The 27,614-nt window shown below is 48.5% G+C and overlaps 1 protein-coding gene across 6 annotated transcripts in view; it reads left to right on the plus strand.

The window, feature by feature from the left end:
* CLIC2 (CLIC family member 2) overlaps positions 1-27,117 on the plus strand; it is a 91,253-nt gene extending 64,136 nt beyond the window's left edge. Inside the window, exons 5-8 of one of the 6 annotated variants that reach the window (XR_014969985.1) lie at positions 8,670-8,851; positions 17,160-25,752; positions 26,073-26,153; positions 26,236-27,117. Coding sequence is in view for 1 of the 6 variants with exons in the window: in XM_085630335.1 (XP_085486461.1) it covers positions 8,670-8,851; positions 17,160-17,321 (344 nt within the window). In the remaining 5 variants the exon portion in view is untranslated. Of the gene's footprint in view, positions 1-8,669; positions 8,852-17,159 lie in introns of all 6 variants that reach the window. The other 5 variants (XR_014969983.1, XR_014969984.1, XR_014969982.1 and 2 more) reach the window with 5 other exon arrangements.
* The last annotated feature ends 497 nt before the right edge of the window (positions 27,118-27,614 follow it).

Here is a 27,614-nt window from a genome sequence, read left to right on the forward strand (position 1 = left end):
CCCATCTGCAGCAGATCACAAATACACCATGCAAGACCAGATCCAATGTCAGATCCCAACTGCAGCTGATTACACAGAACCCATGCTAGACCAGATCCACCATGAGATCCCATCTTGAGCAGATCACACAGACACCATGCTAGACCAGATCCACCATGAGATTCTATCTGCAGCAGATCACACAGCACCCATGCTAGACTAGATCCACCATGAGATCCCATCTTCAGCACATCACACAGACACCATGCTAGACCAAATCCACCATGAGATCCCATCTGCAGCAGATCACACAGGCACCATGCTAGACCAGATCCACCATGAGATGCTATCTACAGCAGATCACACAGAACCCATGCTAGACTAGATCCACCATGAGATCCCATCTTCAGCGGATCACACAGACACAATGCTAGACCAAATCCACCATGAGATCCCATCTTCAGCATATCACACAGGCACCATGCTAGACCAGATTCACCTTCAGATCCCATCTGCACCAGATCACACAGACACCATGCTGGGCCAGATCCACCATGAGATCCCATATGCAACAAGTCACACAGGCACCATGCTGGACCAGATCCACCATGGGATCCCATCTGCAGCAGATCACACAGGCACCATGCTGGACCAGATCCACGATGAGATTTCATATGCAGCATATCACACAGACACCATGCTAGACCAGATCCACCTTCAGATCCCATCTGCAGCAGATCACAAATACACCATGCAAGACCAGATCCAATGTCAGATCCCAACTGCAACTGATTACACAGAGCCCATGCTAGACCAGATCCACCATGAGATCCCATCTTCAGCAGATCACACAGACACCATGCTAGACCAGATCCACCATGAGATTCTATCTGCAGCAGATCACACAGCACCCATGCTAGACTAGATCCACCATGAGATCCCATCTTCAGCAGATCACACAGACACCATGCTAGACCAAATCCACCATGAGATCCCATCTGCAGCAGATCACACAGGCACCATGCTAGACCAGATCCACCATGAGATTCTATCTGCAGCAGATCACACAGAACCCATGCTAGACTAGATCTACCATGAGATCCCATCTTCAGCAGATCACACAGACACTATACTAGACCCAATCCACAATGAGATCCCATCTGTAGCAGATCACACAGGCACCATGCTGGACCAGATCCACCATCAGATCCCATCTGCAGCAAATCACATGGACACCACTCTAGACCAGATCCACAATCAGATCCCATCTGTAGCAGAATACACGAACACCATGCTAGATCAGATCCACCTTCAGATCCCATCTGCAGCAGATCACACAGACACCATGCTAGACCAGATCCACGATCAGATCCCATCTGCAGCAGATCACACAGACACCATGCTAGACCAGATCCACCTTCAGATCCCATCTGCAGCAGATCACAAATACACCATGCTAGACCAGATCCAACTTCAGATCCCATCTGCAGCTGATCACACAGAACCCATGCTAGACCAGATCCACCATGAGATCCCATCTGTAGAAGATCACACAAACACCATGCTAGACCAGATCCATAGGAGGCACTATGCTGCAGCAGATCACAGATACACTGTGCGGCAGCAGATAATACAGATGCCATGCTGGTCTGGATCCAGTGTGGGCTCCATGCTGCGGAAGATCCTACAGACATAATGCTTCAAGGTAAATCGGACACAGTTGCTGCACTTCCGTAGATTACACATGCATCACGCTACAGATCAGCACAGATTCTCTGCTGCAGCAGATCACACATACACCATGCTAGACCAGATCCAATTTCAGATCCCATCTGCAGCTGATCACACAGACACCATGCTGGACCAGATCCACCATCAGATCCCATTTGCAGCACATCGCACAGACACCATGCAGGACCAGATCCACCTTCAGATCCCATCTGCAGCAGATCACACAGACACCATGCTGGACCAGATCCACCATGAGATCCCATCTGCAGCAGATCACATAGGCACCATGCTAGACCAGATGCACCTTCAGATCCCATCTGCAGCAGATCACACAGACACTATGCTAGACCAGATCCACCATGAGATCCCATCTGCAGCAGATCACACGGACACAATGCTAGACTAGATCCAGCTTCAGATCCCATCTGCAGCAACTTACACAGACACCATGCTGGACCAGATCCACCATCAGATCCCATCTGCAGCAGATCACACAGACACCATGCTGTACCAGATTCAGTTCAGATTCTATGCTGCACTAAATCACACAAACACCATGCAAGACCAGATCCACCATCATATCCCATGCTGGAACAGGTTACACACATAACGTGAAGCTGGAGATCATACGGTCTCCATAATAGACCAGATCCATAAGAGGTGCTATGCTGCAGCAGATCACACATACACTGTGTGGCAGAAGATCATACAGACTCCATGCTGGTCCGGATCCAGTGTGGGCTCCAAGCTGCAGAAGATCATACAGACAAAATGCTTCAAGGGAATCCAGAAACAGTTGCTGCACTTCAGTAGATTACAGATGCAGCAGGCTACATATCAGCACAGACTCTGCTCCAGCAGATCACACAGACTCTAGGTTGCAGCAGATTTCCACACAGATACTACTTTACACTACACTCGGTCACCCATGGTCCTTACCTCAGCAGATCAATGCAGCAGCAGATACACCATTCAGACTTCATGCTACAGCAGGGGCTTCAAACAACACTGCATGCGTCAATGGATACAGGAGACTCCATGGTGCAGCAGATACAGTGAAGAGACCAGACACCACAGTATGTAGGCTTAATACCTCCAAGAACAACAGCAGCAGACTTCATACCTCAGTAGATAAAGTGTACAGACTCCTTTCTGCAGCATACAGACTTCATCCTGCAGCAGATACAGCATACAGGCTCCATGCTGCAGCAGATACAGCATACAGACTCCATGGTGCACCAGATACAGCATACAGACTCCATCCTGCAGCAGATACAGCATACAGACTCCATGCTGCAGCAGATACAGCATACAGACTCCATGCTGCAGGAGATACAGCATACAGACTCCATGCTGCATCCGATACAGCATACATACTCCATGCTGCATCAGATACAGCATACAGACTTCATGCTGCAGGAGATACAGCATACAGACTCCATTCTGCATCAGATACAGCATACAGACTCCATGCTGCAGCAGATACAGCATACAGACTCCTTGCTGCATCGGATACAGCATACAGACTCCATGCTGCAGTAGATACAGCATACAGACTCCATGCTGCGGTAGATACAGCATACAGACTCCATGCTGCAGCAGATAGAGCATACAGACTCCATCCTGCATCAGATACAGCATACATACTCCATGGTGCACCAGATACAGCATACAGACTCTATCCTGCAGCAGATACAGCATACAGACTCCATGCTGCAGCAGATACAGCATACAGACTCCATGATGCACCAGATACAGCATACAGACTCCATCATGCAGCAGATACAGCATACAGACTCCATGCTGCAGCAGATACAGCATACAGACTCCATGGTGCACCAGATACAGCATACAGACTCCATCCTGCAGCAGATACAGCATACAGACTCCATGCTGCAGCAGATACAGCATACAGACTCCATGCTGCAGGAGATACAGCATACAGACTCCATGCTGCATCAGATACAGCATACATACTTCATGCTGCATCAGATACAGCATACAGACTCCATGCTGCAGCAGATACAGCATACAGAATCCATGCTGCATCAGATACAGCATACAGACTCCATGCTGCATCAGAGACAGCATACAGACTCAATGCTGCACCAGATACAGCATACATACTCCATGCTGCAGTAAATACAGCATACAGACCCCATGCTGCAGCAGATACAGAATACAGACCCCATGTTGCAGCAGATACAGCATGCGGACTCCATGCTGCAGCAGATACAGCATATAGACCCCATGCTGCAGCAGATCCAGCATACAGACTCCATGCTGCAGCAGATACAGCATACAGACTCCATGGTGCAGTAGATACAGCATATAGACCCCATGCTGCAGCAGATACAGCATACAGACTCCATGCTGCAGCAGATACAGCATACAGACTCCATGCTGCAGCAGATACAGCATACAGACTCCATGCTGCAGTCGATACAGCATACAGACTCCATGCTGCTGTAGATACAGCCTACAGACACCATGCTGCAGCAGATACAGCATACAGACTCCATGCTGCAGTAGATACAGCATACAGACTCCATGCTGCAGTAGATACAGCATACAGACCCCATGCTGCAGCAGATACAGCATACAGACTCCATGGTGCAGTAGATACAGCATACAGACCACATGCTGCAGCAGATACAGCATACAGACTCCATGCTGCAGCAGATACAGCATACATACTCCATGCTGCATCAGATACAGCATACAGACTCCATGCTGCAGCAGATACAGCATACAGACTCAATGCTGCATCAGAGACAGCATACAGACTCAATGCTGCACCAGATACAGCATACAGACTCCATGCGGCAGCAGATACAGCATACAGACTCCATGCTGCATCAGATACAGCATACAGACTCCATGCTGCAGCAGATACAGCATACAGACTCCACGATGCAGCAGATACAGCATACAGACTCCATGCTGCAGTAGATACAGCATACAGACCCCATGCTGCAGCAGATACAGCATACAGACCCCATGCGGCAGCAGATACAGCATACAGACTCCATGCTGCATCAGATACAGCATACAGACTCCATGCTGCAGCAGATACAGCATACAGACTCCATGATGCAGCAGATACAGCATACAGACTCCATGCTGCAGTAGATACAGCATACAGACTCCATGCTGCATCCGATACAGCATACATACTCCATGCTGCATCAGATACAGCATACAGACTTCATGCTGCAGGAGATACAGCATACAGACTCCATGCTGCATCAGATACAGCATACATACTCCATTCTGCATCAGATACAGCATACAGACTCCATGCTGCAGGAGATACAGCATACAGACTCCATGCTGCATCCGATACAGCATACATACTCCATGCTGCAGCAGATACAGCATACAGACTCCATGCTGCAGCAGATACAGCATACAGACTCCATGCTGCAGTCGATACAGCATACAGACTCCATGCTGCGGTAGATACAGCCTACAGACACCATGCTGCAGCAGATACAGCATACAGACTCCATGCTGCAGTAGATACAGCATACAGACTCCATGCTGCAGTAGATACAGCATACAGACCCCATGCTGCAGTAAATACAGCATACAGACCCCATGCTGCAGCAGATACAGAATACAGACCCCATGTTGCAGCAGATACAGCATGCGGACTCCATGCTGCAGCAGATACAGCATATAGACCCCATGCTGCAGCAGATCCAGCATACAGACTCCATGCTGCAGCAGATACAGCATACAGACTCCATGGTGCAGTAGATACAGCATATAGACCCCATGCTGCAGCAGATACAGCATACAGACTCCATGCTGCAGCAGATACAGCATACAGACTCCATGCTGCAGCAGATACAGCATACAGACTCCATGCTGCAGTCGATACAGCATACAGACTCCATGCTGCGGTAGATACAGCCTACAGACACCATGCTGCAGCAGATACAGCATACAGACTCCATGCTGCAGTAGATACAGCATACAGACTCCATGCTGCAGTAGATACAGCATACAGACCCCATGCTGCAGCAGATACAGCATACAGACTCCATGGTGCAGTAGATACAGCATACAGACCACATGCTGCAGCAGATACAGCATACAGACTCCATGCTGCAGCAGATACAGCATACATACTCCATGCTGCATCAGATACAGCATACAGACTCCATGCTGCAGCAGATACAGCATACAGACTCAATGCTGCATCAGAGACAGCACACAGACTCAATGCTGCACCAGATACAGCATACAGACTCCATGCGGCAGCAGATACAGCATACAGACTCCATGCTGCATCAGATACAGCATACAGACTCCATGCTGCAGCAGATACAGCATACAGACTCCACGATGCAGCAGATACAGCATACAGACTCCATGCTGCAGTAGATACAGCATACAGACCCCATGCTGCAGCAGATACAGCATACAGACCCCATGCGGCAGCAGATACAGCATACAGACTCCATGCTGCATCAGATACAGCATACAGACTCCATGCTGCAGCAGATACAGCATACAGACTCCATGATGCAGCAGATACAGCATACAGACTCCATGCTGCAGTAGATACAGCATACAGACCCCATGCTGCAGCAGATACAGCATACAGACCCCATGCTGCAGCAGATACAGCATACGGACTCCATGCTGCGGTAGATACAGCATACAGACTCCATGCTGCAGCAGATACAGCATACAGACTCCATGCTGCGGTAGATACAGCATACAGACTCCATGCTGCAGCAGATACAGCATACAGACTCCATGCTGCAGCAGATACAGCATACAGACCCCATGCTGCAGCAGATACAGCATACAGACTCCATGCTGCAGCAGATACAGCATACAGACTCCATGGTGCAGTAGATACAGCATACAGACCCCATGCTGCAGCAGATACAGCATACAGACTCCATGCTGCAGCAGATACAGCATACAGACTCCATGATGCAGCAGATACAGCATACAGACTCAATGCTGCAGCAGATACAGCATACAGACTCCATGCTGCAGCAGATACAGCATACAGACTCCATGCTGCAGTCGATACAGCATACAGACTCCATGTTGCGGTAGATACAGCATACAGACACCATGCTGCAGCAGATACAGCATACAGACTCCATGCTGCAGTAGATTCAGCATACATACTCCATGCTGCAGTAGATACAGCATACAGTCTCCATGCTGCAGCAGATACAGCATACAGACTCCATGCTGCAGCAGATACAGCATACAGACTCCATGGTGCAGTAGATACAGCATAAAGACCCCATGCTGCAGCAGATACAGCATACAGACTCCATGCTGCAGTAGATACAGCATACAGACCCCATGCTGCAGCAGATACAGCATACAGACTCCATGCTGCAGCAGATACAGAATACAGACCCCATGCTGCAATAGATACAGCATACAGACTCCATGCTACAGCAGATACAGCATACAGACTCCATGCTGCAGCAGATACAGCATACAGACTCCATGCTGCAGTAGATACAGCATACAGACCCCATGCTGCAGCAGATACAGCATACAGACTCCATGCTGCAGCAGATACAGCATACAGACTCCATGGTGCAGTAGATACAGCATACAGACCCCATGCTGCAGCAGATACAGCATACAGACTCCATGCTGCAGTAGATACAGCATACAGACCCCATGCTGCAGCAGATACAGCATACAGACTCCATGCTGCAGCAGATACAGCATACAGATTCTGTGCTGCAGCAGATACAGCATACAGACTCCATGCTGCAGCAGATACAGAATACAGACCCCATGCTGCAACAGATACAGCATACAGACTCCATGCTACAGCAGATACAGCATACAGACTCCATGCTGCAGCAGATACAGCATACAGACTCCATGCTGCAGTAGATACAGCATACAGACCCCATGCTGCAGCAGATACAGCATACAGACTCCATGCTGCAGCAGATACAGCATACAGACTCCATGGTGCAGTAGATACAGCATACAGACCCCATGCTGCAGCAGATACAGCATACAGACTCCATGCTGCAGTAGATACAGCATACAGACCCCATGCTGCAGCAGATACAGCATACAGACTCCATGCTGCAGCAGATACAGCATACAGATTCTGTGCTGCAGCAGATACAGCATACAGACTCCATGCTGCAGCAGATACAGCATACAGACTCCATGATGCAGCAGATACAGCATACAGACTCAATGCTGCACCAGATACAGCATATAGACTCCATGCTGCAGCAGATACAGCATACAGACTCCATGATGCAGCAGATACAACATACAGACTCCATTCTGCAGCCGATACAGCATACAGACTCCATGCTGCAGCAGATACAGCATACAGACTCCATGGTGCAGCAGGTACAGTATATAGACCCCATGCTGCAGCAGATACAGCATACAGACCCCATGCTGCACCAGATACAGCATACAGACTCCATGATGCAGCAGATACTGCATACAGACTCCATGATGCAGCAGATACAGCATACAGATTGTGTGCTGCAGCAGATACTTTGAGGAGGAGGGAATTTTGAAGTAAGGTACTGGTATCATGATAATTAGCCTCAGTTCATCAATGAACAGAGGATGCTGTGTTCAGAGGTAGGACTTGTTTATCTTCACAGCGGAAGGGATACTGAACCCTGAGTCCCACATCTCAGTAGAGGAGATGATATTTCAATAACGCCGTGTCTCAATGGTAGGCCTTCTCTCCTTCGATAGGAAGATGATGTTGCAATAGCAGCCTCAGATCCCGACATAAAAGCTGCAGTCCCTCGACAGCAGAGGAGCTCCTGCTACGGCCGTAGGTTTTCCGTACATTAGACAACGTATGCCTTCTTCCAGCTGCCCCATCCCAGGGCAGCAGATGTGTTTGAATGCTGTTCTCCAGCCCCAGTGGGGAACTTGTGGTTCTCAGATGTTACAAACCCTTTCCTTTCTGCCAGATTTTGAAAAGGCCCTGCTGAAGGAGTTCAAGCGCCTGGACAACTACCTGACCACTCCGCTGCCTGAAGAGATCGACCACAACAGCACAGAGGAGGTCCAAGTGTCCACCCGGAGGTACCTGGATGGGAACCAGCTGACCCTGGCCGACTGCAACCTGTTACCCAAGCTGCATATTATCAAGGTGAGCGGCAGCAGCAGAACAGTAGGGTTTGGTTATAGATCCCACCACGCGGGCTACAGTACAGCTATATTCCAGATGTGCAGAACCCGCTTTCTTGTCAGATTGTTTCCATGGGGATTATGGGTCCCGCGTCAATTAAACTTAGGACACCCGATTCAAAGTGATTCAGAAAGGCTCTTTAGGGTCTAATACGCCCCATTCAGTGGCATCTAGTACTCCACGTTCAGTGACATCTAGTACCCCACGTTCAGAGGCATCTAGTGCACCATGTTCAATGGGATCTTAATACACCACGTTCAGTGGCATCTAGTACACCGTGTTCAGTGGCATCTAGTGCACCACGTTCAGTGGCATCTAGTACACCACGTTCAGTGGCATCTAGTGCACCATGTTCAGTGGCATCTAGTGCACCACGTTCAGTGCCATCTAGTGCACCACGTTCAGTGGCATCTAGTACCCCACGTTTAGTGGCATCTAGTACCCCACGTTCAATGAGATCTAATACACCACGTTCAGTGACATCTAGAACACCACATTTAGTAGCACCTACTACCTCACATTCAGTGGCAACTAGTACCCCATATTCAGTGGCATCTAGTACCCCACATTCAATGAGATCTAATACCCCACATTCAGTGGCATCTAGCACCCCACGTTCAGTGGCATCTAGTGCACCACGTTCAGTGCCATATATTACACTGCATTCAATCAGATCTAATACACCAAGTTCAGTGGCATTTAGAACACCACGTTCAGTAGCATCTAGTACCCCACATTCAGTGGCATCTAGTACCCCATGTTAAGTGAGATCTAGTACCCCACATTCAATGAGATCTAATACACCACGTTCAGTGGCATCTAGTACCCCACGTTCAGTGGCATCTAGTACCGCACATTCAGTGGCATCTAGTACCCCACATTCAATGAGATCTAATACACCACGTTCAGTGGCATCTAGTACCCCACGTTCAGTGGCCTCTAGTACCCCATGTTCAGTGGCATCTAGTACCCCACATTCAATGAGATCTAATACCCCACATTCAGTGGCATCTAATACCCCACGTTTAGTGGCATCTAGTACCCCATGTTCAGTGGCATCTAGCACCCCACATTCAGTGAGATCTAATACCCCACATTCAGTGGCATCCAGTACCCCACGTTCAGTGCCATCTAGTGCACCTCGTTCAGTGTCATCTATTACACCGCGTTCAATGAGATCTAATACACCACGTTCAGTGGCATTTACAACACCACGTTCTATAGCATCTCGTACCCCACATTCAGTGGCATCTAGTACCCCATGTTCAGTGAGATCTAGTGCCCCACATTCAATGAGATCTAATACAACACGTTCAGTGGCATCTAGTACCCCACGTTCAGTGGCATCTAGTACCCCACGTTCAGTGGCATCTAGTACCCCACATTCAATGAGATCTAATACACCACGTTCAGTGGCATCTAGTACCCCATGTTCAGTGGCATCTAGTGCACCACGTTTAGTGGCATCTAGTGCACCACGTTCAGTGGCATCTAGCACCCCACGTTCAGTGGCATCTAGTACCCACGTTAAATGAGATCTAATACATGAGATCTAATACACCACGTTCAGTAGCATCTAGAACACCATGTTTAGTAGCACCTAGTACCCCACATTCAGTGACATCTAGTACCCCCCGTTCAGTGGAATCTAGAACACCACGTTCAGTAGCACCTTGTACCCCACATTCAGTGGCATCTAGTACCCCACATTCAGTGGCATCTAGTACCCAACGTTAAATGAGATCTAATACACCACATTCAGTAGCATCTAGTACCCCACATTCAGTGGCATCTAGTACCTCACGTTTAGTGGCATCTATTACCCCACGTTCAATGAGATCTACTACACCATGTTCAGTGGCATCTAGTACCCCACGTTCAGTGGCATCTAGTACCCCACGTTCAGTGACATCTAGTGCATCACGTTCAGTGGCATCTAGTACCTCACGTTCAGTGGCATCTAGTACCCCACGTTCAATGAGATCTAATACACCATGTTCAGTGGCATCTGGTGGCCAACGTTCAGTGGCATCTAGTGCACCACGTTCAGTGGCATCTAGTACCCCACGTGCAGTGGCATCTAGTATCCCATGTTAAGTGGTATCTGGTTCACCATGTTCAATGGCATCTGGTACCCCATGTTCAGTGGCATCTGGTACCCTACGTTCAATGGCATCTGGTACCCCACGTTTAATGGCATCTGGTACCCCATGTTCAGTGTCATCTGGTACCCCATGTTCAGTGTCATCTGGTACCCCATGTTCAGTGGGATCTGGTACCCCATGTTCAGTGGCATCTAGTACCCCACGTTCAATGGCATTTGGTACCCCACATTCAGTGGCATCAGGTACCCCATGTTCAGTGTCTTCTGGTACCCCATGTTCAGTGGGATCTAGTACCCCATGTTCAGTGGCATCTAGTACCCCAAATTCAGTGGGATCTATTACCCCATGTTCAGTGGCATCTGATACCCCATGTTTAATGGCATCTGGTACCCCATTTTCAGTGTCATCTGGTACCCCATGTTCAGTGGGATCTGGTACCCCACGTTCAGTGGCATCTAGTACCCCACTTTCAGTGGCATCTAGTACCCCACATTTAGTGGGATCTAATACACATCTTTCAATGGGAGCTGGTGCAGCACATTTAAAGGGGTTTAGGACCCCACACTCAGGGGGATCTGCGGCACAAGGTTCAGTGGGATCCAGTACACCTCATTCAGTGGGAGCTAGTGCACCACATTTGGTGGGATTTGAATCACCACATGCAATGGGATCTTGTACACCAGGTTCAGTGGTAGACTATATTCAATAGGATCTGGTGCAATAAATCCAGTAGGATCTAGTACACCACGTTCCGTGGGATCCAGTATACCACATCCACTGGCTTCTGCTAGACCATGCTTAATAGAATTTGGCGGACAGAGATCTGTAACAATAACAAGAGATCTGGAGCTGCAACAATAACCGCGGAAATCTGTCGCAAAAACAAGAGCGTGATCTGGGTCTGCAACAATAAAACAGATCAGTAGAAATAAGAGAGCTCTTGATCAGTAACAATAACCAAAGAGATCTATAATAAAAACAAGAGAGATCTGGATCTGTTAAATTAAATCAGATCTCTAGAAATAACAAGAGAGATCTGGATCTGTAACAATAAAAACAGATCTCTAGAAATAACAAGAGAGATCTGGATCTGTAACAATAAAAACAGATCTCTAGAAATAACAAGAGTGATCTGTAACAATAAAACCAGATTTCTAGAAATAAGAGCGATCTGGGTCTGTAACAATAACCGAAGAGATCTATAATAAAAACAAGAGAGATCTGGATCTGTTAAAATAAAAACAGATCTCTAGAAATAACAAGAGAGATCTGGATCTGTAACAATAAAAACAGATCTCTAGAAATAACAAGAGAGATCTGGATCTGTAACAATAAAAACAGATCTCTAGAAATAACAAGAGAGATCTGGATCTGTAACATTAACACAAGAGATCTGTACAATGAGCACAAGCAAAAGATGTGAAATCCCGCCCAGTGCGGATTCTTGCAATTACCTTCAGTGTCCTCATTTGATGATATTGTTAGATATTCCAAACACCCTACTTTTTGAGGTCACAATAGGACAATAGTCATTTTTTTGTTGTATCCATCAGTAATATATTCCAAAATATTTACGAGAGCTGGAAAACAATGTGTCTTTCGGTAACAGTTTGTCCTCTGAGATCTCCCTCTTTCATGCAAAATAAATCTAAGTAACTTAACAGGTGCATGATAGGTCCTGGAAACACTTGCTCTGCAGTTTGCATTTAGAATTCATCATCTGATGTTAATTCATCGGGTGATGGTGGATCCGGTCAATGGCCGGTTCACATCTCGGCTCCACTTCTTGGCGGTATCGCCCTTCCAACCAACACAACCTTTTACAGTGCATTGAATAAATAAATAAAGGACCAGAGATCTAACACGCTTTGATCGGAAAACCATCCATTGTGCCCAGAGGATGCAATCCTAAATTCATAGCGAAATTAAAATTGATTTTTCAGTCTTTGGTATTTGAGACCAGGATCTTAAGAAGCAGCCAAGGTCCTGCACATCTTCAGAAGTAGCAGAGGTCCTGCACATCTTCAGAGGTATCCAAGGTCCTGCCCATCTTCAGAGGTAGCCAAGGTCCTGCGCATCTTCAGAGGCAGCCGAGGTCCTGCGCATCTTCAGAAGTAGCCGAGGTCCTGCACATCTTCAGAGGTAGCCAAGGTCCTGCACATCTTTAGAGGTAGCCGAGGTCCTGCACATCTTCAGAGGCAGCCAAGGTCCTGTGCATCTTCAGAGGTAGCCAAGGTCCTGCACATCTTCAGAGGTAGCCGAGGTCCTGCACATCTTCAGAGGCAGCCAAGGTCCTGCACATCTTCAGAGGTAGCCAAGGTCCTGCACATCTTCAGAGGTAGCCGAGGTCCTGCACATCTTCAGAGGCAGCCAAGGTCCTGTGCATCTTCAGAGGTAGCCAAGGTCCTGCACATCTTCAGAGGTAGCCGAGGTCCTGCACATCTTCAGAGGCAGCCAAGGTCCTGTGCATCTTCAGAGGTAGCCAAGGTCCTGCACATCTTCAGAGTTAGCCAAGGTCCTGCACATCTTCAGAGGCAGCCAAGGTCCTGCACATCTTCAGAGGTAGCCAAGGTCCTGCCCATCTTCAGAGGTAGCCGAGGTCCTGCACATCTTCAGAGGTAGCCGTGGTCCTGCACATCTTCAGAGGTAGCCAAGGTCCTGCACAAACATAAGAGAAGATACTGGGAAGAAGTAGGCTTTGACAGAGCATGGGCCATCCTATCAAAGCGAGGAACGCTACCGAATACAGCCAATCCATGCCAGATGGGTAAGGAACCAGCAGGGCCTTGTGACGTGTTTTCTTAAAATAAAACAGAGGAACCCAGACATCATGAGAAATCCTCTTCTAGACTCGCTCTGCAGTGTGGCCAAATGAGCTGGAAACCATTTTTGCCGCCCAGACCCTGGAAAATAGCCATTAAGCCTGTCATTGTTGATTAAAAGTAATATCTACGCCCCCCTCCCTTTGTCCAATCAGAGTCTTAGGTATTCCAAGTGGTGGTTTATTTTGGCTCATAAATGTCAAACGTCTTGGGTGAAATTTGGATAATAAACGTGCTAAAATGTTCTAAGTGATGCACATTGAGAAAAGGAATTTGGGCAAATGTCCCCGGTCTTCTAATATAGGGAGCGGGTACCCCTTCATGGTACCCCTTGATTTCACCCCTTTATTGTACCACTTCATTGTACCCCTTCATTGTACCCCTTCATTGCACCGCTTTATTGTACCCCTTCATTTCACCCCTTCATTGCACCCCTTCATTGTACCCCTTCATTGCACCCCTTTATGATACCCCTTCATTGTACCTCTTCATTGCACCCCTTTAGCGTACCCTTTCATTTCACCCCTTAATTGCACCCCTTCATTGCACCCCTTCACTGTACACCTTCATTGTATCCCCTGTATTGTACCCCTGCATTGTACCCCTTAATTTCATCCCTTCATTGTACCCCTTCATTTCACTCCTTCATTGCACACCTTTATTGTACCCCTGCATTGTACCCCTTCATTGCACCCCTTTATTGCACCCCATCATTCCACCCCTTCATTGTACCCCTTCATTTCACCTCTTTATTCTACCCCTTCATTGTACCCCTTCATTTCACCCCTTTATTCTACCCCTTCATTGCACCGCTTCATTGTGCCCCTTCATTGTACTCCTTTATTCTACCCCTTCATTGTACCCCTTCATTGCACCCCTTCCTTTCACCCCTTCATTGCACCCCTTCATTACACCCCTTCATTGCACCCCTTCTTTGAACCCCTTCATTGCACCCGTTGATTGTACCCCTTCATTGTTCCCCTCCTTCAGATGTTCTCTCAAACTCAGAGCAGACCTGGGTGACTTGGGAGAAAGAAGGGTCATAACATCATTGGGGACTGGAAGAAGTCTTGGCCCCCACATGGGTCTGGAAATTGTGGATCTCCCAGTGCAACACATTGTACCCTCTAGAGGCTGAATCATACCTCTGGGTGCCTAGTGATCAAGGTAGACTGTGCATCTCTGCAATAATTCTCAGCTTCACCCTCTTCTGGGCCTGCAGAAAGTTTCCAGGTGGTTCAGCTAGCTTGGGAGGACACTATGTCATCTTAAGTAGACAACAAAGAACATTTCCAAGTGAACGAGGAGCTTTGAAAGGTCGAGGGCTTTCCTTCAGTCCAGAGGTCATGACCTTGAAAAGACAAAGCCCCAGCCGGATGCTAAAAGCCACTTTTCCTTTGAGTCAAGAGTCGCCATGCTCTGCCAGGAGCCATTGGTCAGACTAGCAGAGCTCATGTTCATGTACCTGAAGAACTAAATGGGCACTGGCCTGTGTGAGGCAATTGAGACCACAGTAGCCCAAGCAAAGCCTCCAGAGCAGAAGGAAGCATGCCCCACCGTTGAGTCCAGTGTGCACGCCGGTTGAATAGACCGGCCAGAGCATAGGTTCAGCCACGCCATGCTCTCCGCTCGTTGAGGGGTGTCAGATCTTCAGAGATTGAGGCTCCCTCTACTGAGGCATCCTTCAGAACTCTTTGTAACAAGCTGCTGAGGATCCAGTGTCCACCTCATACTTCTATCCTGGGACTGAGGTCACTCCCATGGCCATTGGACAGTCGTGTGGCGTGAGCCTGCCAATGCGATAAGCCCCAGAGGGGTGACGGCCACATCTGAAGTCAATGGAAGAGTTGAGGTCATAGACCCTTGTGGCCCTAGTGGAGGGCCCTGTATCCTGTGCTTGTCCACTCAAGGAGCTGCCTAGGAGGTACTGTGGTCATCGATGACCTTTGCCCTTCTGACTACCCTGCCTGACCTGATCTACCTGGTTCCCCCCCACTTGTCCGCATGCGCTGCCAGTCACTTTGTGTCAGCGACGAGAGAGTCAGCCAGAGATCTGTGCAGGTCTGCTGAGAAGACACCCACACGCTGCTCAACTAGCAGTATGTTGAAGCACCCCTCAAAGGCTGCCGCATTGTTCCTCCTCACGCACACACTCTATGGACGCCATGGGAAGGTCTCCCATTCCACCTGTCATCTTCTTCTCTGCACTCTTAAAGCCTGGCTGGTTCTAAGCAGGCTACTAATGGGGGCTTATTCCTTCATACCTGCGTCCCCTCACCCATCACTGACTGCCACGTCAGGCCAGTTCTCTGAGTGCTCACTGAGTTTCAAAGATACCTATGTCTCACTGAATGAGCTGGAGTGAAGTCAGCCCAGCTCATTACTCATACTTTCCTCTGCAGCTGCCAATCCAGTCCATAAATACGTCATTTCCTGCCAAGTGGAGTTCTCAGTCAAACAGCTGCCTTGGTTCCTCTTACACTGTCTGCACCACACTCACTAGTCCAGAGCCGTTCATCCTTCCAGGACTTCTGCAGTTCAAGTGCTGACTTTAGCCTTCCAGGCGCTAGCACATTGCGCAGGGAAGCTGGTGGCAGAGGGCGCGCTCAGGGGTTTGCCTGCGAGGGAGCTTTACTCACTTCAGTCTCAGCACTGGTCACAGGGAGGGCCTTTCTCCATCTCCTTAGCTCAGCCACTAATGCTGCTTTATACAGTCCTGCACCCATGACCTGCCCGACTCTACAGGCTGCTCCTAGCTCCCACCCAGCTTCCTCCAAGCACTGGACGCCTGCCATTTTACTAGGCACTTAACAGTAAATCTGCTGGGCTGATTCTTTCATACCTGCTTCCCCTGATCCAGGCTCTTGCCCCATCACTGCCTGCCACTGTCAGGCCAGTTCTCCGAGTGCTCACTGAGTTTCAATGACCACTTTCACTTTTGTAGGCTTTAACCTGCAGGGAGGTCACAGTTGCACCTGGTTCTTGTAGTTTCAGGGACAGTGACACTTCAGTCACTGCCCATTTGTCTTCAGACCCTGAGCCATGGAGATCTCTCCTCACACTCATCCTCCTCAAAGAGGAAAAGCTGTAGTTTGAACATTATTCAGAGCATCCAAGGAAAACAAAATAGGATAAAACAAACAGAAAAGTGAACATGGTAGGGGCAGGGAATGAGAGGTGCAGCTAAGCCTCTTAAAAGGAAGACATCCTTTCAGACATAGCCCTTGAATATGTCACAGTAGGTGCGAATCAATGTGCTCAGGGGCGGGCTGACCTTTATCAAAACCAATTTCCACCTGTAGCCTCTGCCTGTGCAGAAGTAACTTTTCTCTCCTTCTGCAGATTGCCGCAAAGAAATACCGCAACTTTGAGATCCCAGCAGAAATGAGCGGGGTCTGGCGCTACCTGAAAAACGCCTACGCGCGAGAGGAGTTCAGCCACACGTGCCCAGCGGATGAGGAGATCGAACGCACCTACATCACCGTGGCCAAGAAGATGAGCTAGACTCAAGGGAGCATCTATGGACGGAGAAGACTCTTAAGGGCCACCCCAGCTTACTGCTTTAAAAGCATCCCAGGCTACTGCTCTCAGGACACATCAGCTCACAGCTATCAGGGCACCCCAGGTCAATGCTCTCAGGACACGCCAGCTCACAGCTATCAGGGCACCCCAGGTCAATGCTCTCAGGTCACTGCTTTAAGGGCATCCCAGGCTACTGCTCTCAGGACACGCCAGCTCGCAGCTATCAGGGCACCCCAGGTCAATGCTCCCAGGTCACTACTTTAAAGGCATCCCAGGCTACTGCTCTCAGGACACGCCAGCTCACAGCTATCAGGGCACCCCAGGTCAATGCTCTCAGGACACGCCAGCTCACAGCTATCAGGGCACCCCAGGTCAATGCTCTCAGGTCACTGCTTTAAGGGCATCCCAGGCTACTGCTCTCAGGACACGCCAGCTCACAGCTATCAGGGCACCCCAGGTCAATGCTCCCAGGTCACTGCTTTAAAGGCATCCCAGGCTACTGCTCTCAGGACACGCCAGCTCACAGCTATCAGGGCACCCTAGGTCAATGCTCTCAGGTCACTGCTTTAAGGGCATCCCAGGCTACTGCTCTCAGGACACGCCAGCTCACAGCTATCAGGGCACCCCAGGTCAATGCTCTTAGGACACGTCAGCTCACAGCTATCAGGGCACTCCAGGTCAATGCTCCCAGGTCACTGCTTTAAAGGCATCCCAGGCTATTGCTCTCAGGACACGCCAGCTCACAGCTATCAGGGCACCCCAGGTCAATGCTCTCAGGACACGTCAGCTCACAGCTATCAGGGCCTCCCAGGTCAATGCTCCCAGGTCACTGCTTTAAAGGCATCCCAGGCTACTGCTCTCAGGACACGCCATGTCACAGCTATCAGGGCACCCTGGGTAAATGCTCCCAACTTACTGCTTTAAAGGCATCCCAGGCTACTGCTCTCAGCACACGCCAGCTCACAGCTATCAGGGCACCCCAGGTCAGTGCTACAGGTCACTGATTTAAGGGCATCCCAGGCTACTGCTCTCAGGACACACCAGCTCATAGCTATCGGGGCACCCCAGGTCAATGCTCTCAGGACACGTCAGCTCACAGCTATCAGGGCACCCCAGGTCAATGTTCCCAGGTCACTGCTTTAAAAGCATCCCAGGCTACTGCTCTCAGGACACGCCAGCTCACAGCTATCAGGGCACCCCAGGTCAATGCTCTCAGGACATGTCAGCTCACAGCTATCAGGGCACCCCAGGTCAATGCTCCCAGGTCACTGCTTTAAAGGCATCCCAGGTTACTGCTCTCAGGACACGTCAGCTCACAGCTATCAGGGCACCCTTGGTCAATGCTCTCAGGACACACCAGCTCACAGCTATCAGGGCACCCCAGGTCAATGCTCCCAGGTCACTGCTTTAAGGGCATCCCAGGCTACTGCTCTCAGGACTCGCCATGTCACAGCTATCAGGGCGCCCTGGGTAAATGCTCCCAGCTTACTGCTTTAAAGGCATCCCAGGCTACTGCTCTCAGGACACGCCATGTCACAGCTATCAGGGCACCCTGGGTAAATGCTCCCAACTTACTGCTTTAAAGGCATCCCAGGCTACTGCTCTCAGGACACGCCAGCTCACAGCTATCAGGGCACCCCAGGTCAGTGCTCCAGGTCACTGATTTAAGGGCATCCCAGGCTACTGCTCTCAGGACACGCCAGCTCATAGCTATCGGGGCACCCCAGGTCAATGCTCCAGGTCAGTGATTTAAGGGCATCCCAGGCTACTTCTCTCAGGACACGCCAGGTCACAGCTATCAGGGCACCCCAGGTCAATGCTCTCAGGACATGTCAGCTCACAGCTATCAGGGCACCCCAGGTCAATACTCCCTGGTCACTGTTTAAGGGCATCCCAGGCTACTGCTCCCAGGACACGCCAGCTCGCAGCTATCAGGGCACCCCAGGTCAATGCTCCCAGCTTACTGCCTTAAAGGCATCCCAGGCTGCTGCTCTCAGGACACGCCAGCTCACAGCTATCAGGGCACCCTGGGTCAATGCTCCCAGCTTACTGCTTTAAAGGCATCCCAGGCTGCTGCTCTCAGGACACGCCAGCTCACAGCTATCAGGGCACCCTGGGTCAATGCTCCCAGCTTACTGCTTTAAAGGCATCCCAGGCTACTGCTCTCAGGACACGCCATGTCACAGCTATCAGGGCACCCTGGGTAAATGCTCCCAACTTACTGCTTTAAAGGCATCCCAGGCTACTGCTCTCAGGACACGCCAGCTCGCAGCTATCAGGGCACCCCAGGTCAATGCTCTCAGGACACGCCAGCTCACAGCTATCAGGGCACCCCAGGTCAATGCTCCCAGGGTCTGCTGAGGACATCCCTTGGTTACTGCATAAAAGAATACTGCTCTCAGGGCACCTCGGGTCACTGTTCTTAGAGTATCTTAAGTCACTGATCTCAGAGCACCCCAGATGACTTCTCCCAGGTCACCCCACATTAGTGTATCCAGAGTACCCCAGTACATCAACCAAGGTAGTTGCCTCAGCAAACACCTCAATACTGCTCTTAGGGAACTCTCACTTAAAGAGAACACCAGGTGACTCTCAATGGTTACTGTTCTCAGTGACTCACAGACTACCGCTCTCATGGCACCTTAGGTCGCTGTTCTTAGCGCGTGCCACCCGTCACTGCTGGCTGTGCACCTAGACATGATTGCCCTGCACAGAATCCCAGGACACTGCTTTCAGAATCTCCCAGTTCATTGCCCACCAGGAGTCTCCAGGCCACTGTTGCTCAAATACCACAGGATCACCGGTCTGCAGAGATCCTAATATTACTACTGCCCAGAGGGCCAACTCTGGCTCACTATTAAAGGAGTCTTGTGGTAATATGGGGCCACAATGTGCCGGATGACAAGCATTATCACAAGGAATGCTACGGTAATAAAAGGTAAAGTGTGCACATTCCACAGCTTGGTCACAGGAATACTGTGGTAATTTTCAGTTAAAGTCTACAAAATGTAGAACACTCTCACAGGAATACCACAGTAATGCAGAGATATTGTGCTAGCTCTAGAGAATTGTCTCAGGAATTCTGTGGTAATTCTTAGCTGCAGAATTCAAAATCTACAGCGCTGTGACGGGATACCACACTATTGCAGAGGTTTATTGTGCTCGCTCCAGAGCACGTCACAAGAGTACTGCGGTAATAGAGGGCTATAATGTCTTAGCTCCAGAGCACGTCACAGGAATACTATATTATTAAGCTATATTGTGCTAGCTCCAGAGCAGGGGTCTCCAAACTACAGCACCCAGGCCACATCCAGCCCTCTTCAAGATTCTATCCAGCCCGCGACAACCTTAGCATTAATAGGCTATAATATAATTTCTCTGTTTTCCAGAGCCTCGTATTCTGATGATCAAAGGGAAATGTAAATCCAGTTCCTATGGCAACCTGTAGGTGGGAACAGAGATTCTTATATCTTCTTTATTATTTAAAATGAATAGCCTGCTTTTTTTATCTACAGTTAAATAATTGATTAGTTTTTCAAAGCATTTGCTAATGTTTATTATTTTTACTCATTATATATAGTTTCTCAGAACAGCATTGTTTCTTTGAAATTGTCACTTTTCTGTTTAGTCCAAAACATATTGTGCTGGTTACAAAAAAAACTCATTCATTTAAATTTTATTAATTTATTTATAAAAACTGATTTTTTTCAGTCCGCTAATATTTGTTAAATAAATGATGTGGCCCTCGTACTGAAAAGTTTGAAGACCCCTGTTCCAGAGCATCGTCAGAGAAATATGTGTGTTAGTTCTTAGCTAAAGTAACCAAATCTAGAAAGCTCTCACAGGAATACTATAGCAATGCAGTGGTTAATGGGGCTAGCTCCATAGCGCCATCACAGTAATCCTGTAATAATATAGAGCTATAGTGTGCTAGTCCCAGGGTTCTGTCACAGGAATACTATAGCAATGCAGAGGTTAATGGGGCTAGCTCCATAGCGCCATCACAACAATACTGTGATAATATAGAGCTATAGTGTGCTAGTCCCAAGGTTCTGTCACAGGAATACTATAGCAATGCAGTGGTTAATGGGGCTAGCTCCATAGCGCCATCACAGCAATCCTGTGATAATATAGCGCTATAGTGTTCTAGTCCCAGGGTACTGTCACAGGAATACTATAGCAATGCAGAGATTAATGGGGCTAGCTCCATAGCACCATCACAGCAATCCTGTGATAATATAGAGCTATAGTGTGCTAGTCCCAGGGTACTGTCACAGGAATACTAAGCAATGCAGCGGTTAATGGGGCTAGCTCCATAGCGCCATCACAGCAATACTGTGATAATATAGAGCTATAGTGTGCTACTCCCAGGGTTCTGTCACAGGAATACTATAGCAATGCAGAGCTTAATTGGACTAGCTCCATAGCACCATCACAGCAATACTGTGATAATATAGAGCTATAGTGTGCTAGTCCCAGGGTATTGTCACAGGAATACTATAGCAGTAGGAATCACTACTGTTCTCGCTCCCGAACACTGTGACAGGAATAAAATATTATAGAGAACAATACAACACTGGTTCCAGAGCATTGTCACAGGAATACTTTGGTAATTCTTAGCATTAGTATACTAAATCTAGAGCGCTCGAACAGGAATCCTTTGCAGTGCAGGACTCTATTGTGTTTGCTCCAGGAATACCTTGTTAATAGAGAACTATAGTGTGCTATCTTCAGAGCATATTCTCTGGAATACTGTGGTAGTTCTTAGTTACAGTCTACCAAATCTACAGCTCTCTCACAATAATGCAGCAGTGATGCAGAGCTATATTGTAATCTACCAAATCTAGAGGACTCTCACCGGAAAACTGCACTAATAGAGGGCTAACATTTAGGGACAGTGTAATTTTGCAGCTCTGACATTTCCCACATTATAATGTATTTACCACATAATCCGTCATCTGCTGCATAATTTGCACATTTTAACAAAATCAATTTTGTTTCTAGCTCAAACGGATAAAAAAAAACTAAAAATGCACTAACACGCGTTGCCATGGAAGGACATTCGCAAAGGTTGACTGGTCACCTTCCTGTTGCTTATTGCTATATTTGAGTGTTAAACTGGTACTAATGAGTTGCAACCAATGGCCAGCTAGTGTTAACATGTGTAAAAATTACAAAATAATGCAATAACAGTATCATAAAATGTGCCGTATTACGCCTCATAATTTGCCTTTACTTGCCACATAACTTAGTTTACCCTGCCGCATAACTTGCTTCGCCCCTGCCGCATAATTCCAGTGTCCTTGACAATACTGTGCTAGTTCCACAACACAGAAACAGGAAAAGAATGGTAATAGGAACCTATAGAGGGACAGCTCCAGATGATTCTCTCAGGAATAATGTGGTAACTGTTTACCTCTAGTGTACCAAATGAATGCAGTGTCACTGATATACCATAACAGGGACGGGTTATATTGTACTAGGTCCAGTGCTGTGTCCTGGGAATGCCATGGTAATAGGGAGCTATATTCTGCTAGACCCAGACCATGGGAAAACTGTGATACTTCTTAGCAGCAGTCTACCTAGTCTAGAGCATTCTCACAGGAAAACTGCAGCAATGCAGGGCTTACTTATGCTAGATCCAGAGCACTGTCACAGAAAGAGCATGGTACCAGAGGTCAGTATTGTGCTAGCTCCAGAGCGCTACCACAGGAATACCATGATAATAGAGAGCTATATTGTGCTAGCTCGAGAGCTTAACCACAGGAATAACATGATAATACAGAGCTATATTCTGCTAGCTCCAGAGCGCTACCACAGGAATACCATGGTAATAGAGAGCTATATTGTGCTAGCTCCAGAGCGCTACCACAGGAATATCATGGTAATAGAAGGCTATAGTGTGCTAGGCTCAGAGCTCTATCACAGGAATACCATGGTAATAGAGAGCTATATTGTGCTAGCCCCAGAGCGCTACCACAGGAATATCATGGTAATAGAAGGCTATATTGTGCTAGCCCCAGAGCTTTACCACAGGAATACCATGGTAATAGAGAGCTATATTGTGCTAGCTTCAGAGCTTTAGCACAGGAATACCATGGTGATAGAAGGCTATATTGGGCTAGCTTCATTGTGCTACCACAGGAATACCATTGTAATAGAGAGCTATATTGTGCTAGCTCTAGAGCGTTATCAAAGGAATACCATGGTAATAGAGGGCTATATTGTGCTAGCTCCAGAGCGCTACCACAGGAGTACCATTGTAATAGAAGGCTATATTGTGCTTGCTCAAGAGCACTATCACAGGAATACCATGGTAGTAGAGATTTATATTGTGCTAGCTCCAGAGCACTATCACAGGAATACCATGGCAATAGAGAGCTAAATTGTGCTAGCTGCAGAGCTTTACCACAGGAATACCATGGTAATAGAAGCCTATATTGTGCTAGCTCCAGAGCGCTATCACAGGAACGTCATGTTGTACTTGCTCCAGAGCGCTACCACAGGAATACCGTTGTAATAGAGAGCTATATTGTGCTAGCTCCAGAGCGCTACCACAGGGATACCATTGTAATAGAGAGCTATATTGTGCTAGCTCCAGAGCACTATCACAGGAATAGTATGGAAATAATTAGTTATAGTATGCAATCTCCACAGCACTGTCAGAGGAATGCTGTGGTAATATGAAGCTATAGTGTGCTAGCTCCACAGCACTGTCAGAGAAATGTCATGGTAAAAGGGAGCTATAGTGTGCCAGCTCCACAGCACTGACAGAGGAATGCTGTAGTAAAAGGGAGCTATGGTGTTGCACGTCCACAGCACTGTCCACAGCACTGTCAGAGGAATGCTGTGGTAAGAGGAAGCTATAGTGTGCCATCTCCACAGCACTGTCAGAGGAATGCTGCAGTAAAAGGGAGCTATAGTGTGCCAGCTCTGTGTAATTCTTAGCTGTTGTGTCCCAAGTGCATAGAATGGACAGTTCTGGACCACATTCAGATAGAGGGGTGATGTGACGGATGGCACAGGCCATATTCCACACAGAGGTACCAGGACCCTGAGGAAGAGGATGGGCGTTCCCATTCCACTTTGAGGTAGAATGTCTTTGGGGCAGATGAGACAACCTCTAACCTTATTGAGGTACTATGCTGTGAGCCTGGGAGTAGTCCAGCCGTAGTCCATTTCTCACTCAAGGCTCTCAGGCAGAGGGCAGAGCCACCCTGTCCATATTCACATAGCAGGTCTCGGAGGCAGGTGGGGCAGCAGATGTCCACCTTGAGATAGCAGGGCTCTCAGAAATATGAGGCAGCATTAGTCCATATTCAGGTGGCAGGGCTTTGAGGAAAGAATTGGACATTCCCAGACCATATTGCGATAGAGGATCGTCGACTGATGGGCCACCCTCAGTCTCTAGTCCAGTTTGAGGTGACTGGCTCTTGGATGGGGCAGCCCCAGTTCATGTTGAGGTAGCACCAGTTTGAGAGGATAAGGTCCACACTGAGGTGAAAGGGCTCTAAGGCAGATGGTGCAGCCTCAGTCCGTGTTGAGGTAGCACCAGTTTGAGATGCGAAGGCCCACACTGAGGTAGCAGGGCTCTTAGATGGGGCAGCCTCAGTTCATGTTGAGGTACCACTATTTTAAGAGGAGATAGTCAACACTGAGGTAGCAGGGCTCTTATACAGATAGGGCAGCCTCAGTTCATTTTGAGGTAGCACTAGTTTGAGAGAAGAAGGTCCACACTGAGGTAGCAGGACTCTTAAGCAGATGGGGCAGCCCAGTTCATGTTGAGGTAGCACTAGTTTGAGAGGAGAAGGTCCACACTGAGGTAGCAGGGCTCTTAGATGGGGCAGCCACAGTTTATGTTGAGGTAGCACTAGTTTGAGAAGAGTTGGTCCACACTGAGGTAGCAGGGATCTTAGATGGGGCAGCCTCAGTCCATGTTGAGGTAGCACTAGTCTGAGAAGAGAAGGTCCACACTGAGGTAGCAGGGCTCTTAGATGGGGTAGCCTCAGTTAATGTTGAGATAGCACTAGTTTGAGAGAAGAAGGTCCACACTGAGGTAGCAGGGCTCTTAGACGGGGCAGTCTCAGTTAATGTTGAGGTAGCACTAGTTTGAGAGGAGAAGGTCCACACTGAGGTAGCAGGGCTCTTAGATGGGGCAGCCTCGGTTCAAGTTGAGGTAGCACTAGTTTGAGAGGAGAAGGTCCACACTGAGGTAGCAGGTCTCTTAGATAGGGCAGCCTCAGTTCATGTTGAGGTAGCAATAGTTTGAGAGGAGAAGGTACACACTGGGGTAGCAGGGCTCTTAGATGGGACAGCCTCAGTTCATGTTAAGGTATCACTAGTTTGAGAAGAGAAGGTCCACACTGAGGTAGCAGGACTCTTAGGCAGATGGGGCAGCCCAGTTCATGTTGAGGTAGCACTAGTTTGAGAGGAGAAGGTCAACATTGAGGCAGCAGGGCTCTTAGATGGGGCAGCCTCAGTCCATGTAGAGGTAGCACTAGTTTGAGATGAGAAGGTTCACACTGAGGTAGCAAGACTCTTACACACACGGGGCAGCCCCAGTTCATGTTGAGGTAGCACTAGTTTAAGATGATAAGGTCCACACTGAGGTAGCAGGGCTCTTAGATGGGGCAGCCTCAGTCTATGTTGAGGTAGCACTAGTTTGAGATCAGAAGGTCCACACTGAGGTAGCAGGGCTCTTGGACACACAGGGCAGCCCCAGTTCATGTTGAGGTAGCACTAGTTTGAGAGGAGAAGGTCAACACTGAGGTAGCAGGACTCTAAGGCAGATGGGGCAGCCCAGTTTATGTTGAGGTAGCACTAGTTTGAGAGGAGAAGGTCCACACTGAGGTAGCAGGGCTCTTAGACACACGGGGCAGCCCCAGCTCATGTTGAGGTAGCACTAGTTTGAGGTGAGAAGGTCCACACTGAGGTAGCAAGGCTCTTAGGCACACGGGCAGCCCCAGTTCATGTGGAAGTAGCACTAGTTTGAGAAGAGAAGGTCCACACTGAGGTAGCAGGGGTCCTATATGGGACAGCCTCACTTCATGTTGAGGTAGCACTAGTTTGAGAAGAAAAGGTCCACACTGATGTAGCAGGGCTCTTAGATGGGGCAGCCTCAGTTCATGTTGAGGTAGCACTAGTTGTGAGATGAGAAGGTCCCCATTCAGGTATCAGTGCCCTTAGATGGGGCAGCCTCAGTCCATGTTGAGGTAGCACTCGTTTGAGCTGAGATGGTCCACACTGAGGTAGCAGGGCTCTGAGGCTGCGGCAGTACAGCCGCTGTCTATTTTCTAGTATCATACCTCTGAAAGGGGGTCCTTGGCAGCCTGAGAAGCCCTCCTCTTGGTGGTCTTCCATGAAGGGAACCGGGGACATCTTCCTGGAGTCATGACCAGGAGGAATTGGATGTCCTGCTGCAGAAGGCCCCCTGGGGCTCCAGACAGTGTAAGGGGCAGTGGGTCTCTGCCCCGCACCCTGTGCATAGGGGGAAGGTGACATTCATTCTGCTGTAATTTATAGCTTCGTGCCACATGAATGTAATGCCAGCTTTACAGAATTTTCAAATAAATGTTATTTTATGTCACTTTAATTCCAAGTTTTGATGTTGTTAAATTAAAGTTATCTGTAAATTATGATGACTGTAATGTTCTGCTATTTGTATGTTATGTTTTTCATTCTTGGGGTGTGTCTGTTATGTCTTTGTTAATATAGTTGTCACCTTGCAATGTGTTCCTTTTATTTCAGTGTTATTGTTCCACTAAATTACTTTACCCAATGCTGTGTGTAATTACATTATTTTTTGTTATGTTAGGTTACAGTTTGGGCCCCCCGATTACAAGTGAAATGGGCTTAGGTGCTGGGGTACCCAGTGGATGGAATTACCATTTCTGGCTGGTGTTCCTGAATCTGTAAGGGAATATTCCAAGTTTTTGTACCTGCCATGAGAAATAACATGCAGATCCTGCATTACTAAGTCCAAATCCACATGCCAAGTCCCCATTATTGGGGCAAGTCCGTTCCCGTTTACAGCCTGCTCTCAGCAAGTGGTAATTGGTGGGTGCGGACCTTTTTGGGGCAGAAGCGGAGTGGAGAGATCCTCGTGGGGCAGGGGAGACTGGTCTCAGATGGGAGAGAACATTCTGTAATTCTGTCTGCGGGGTACAATGCCGTAACATTACCCCCGTAGCACCTGTGGTGCGGGGAGCCCAAGCTCCAGGGGGCCCCCTCTGGCACTGTGCAAGGTTGGCGGGCCCATGGCCTGAGAGCTCCTGA

Source organism: Triturus cristatus, chromosome 10 (genome assembly GCF_964204655.1).
Source record: "Triturus cristatus chromosome 10, aTriCri1.1, whole genome shotgun sequence".
Taxonomy (NCBI): Eukaryota; Metazoa; Chordata; class Amphibia; order Caudata; family Salamandridae; genus Triturus; species Triturus cristatus.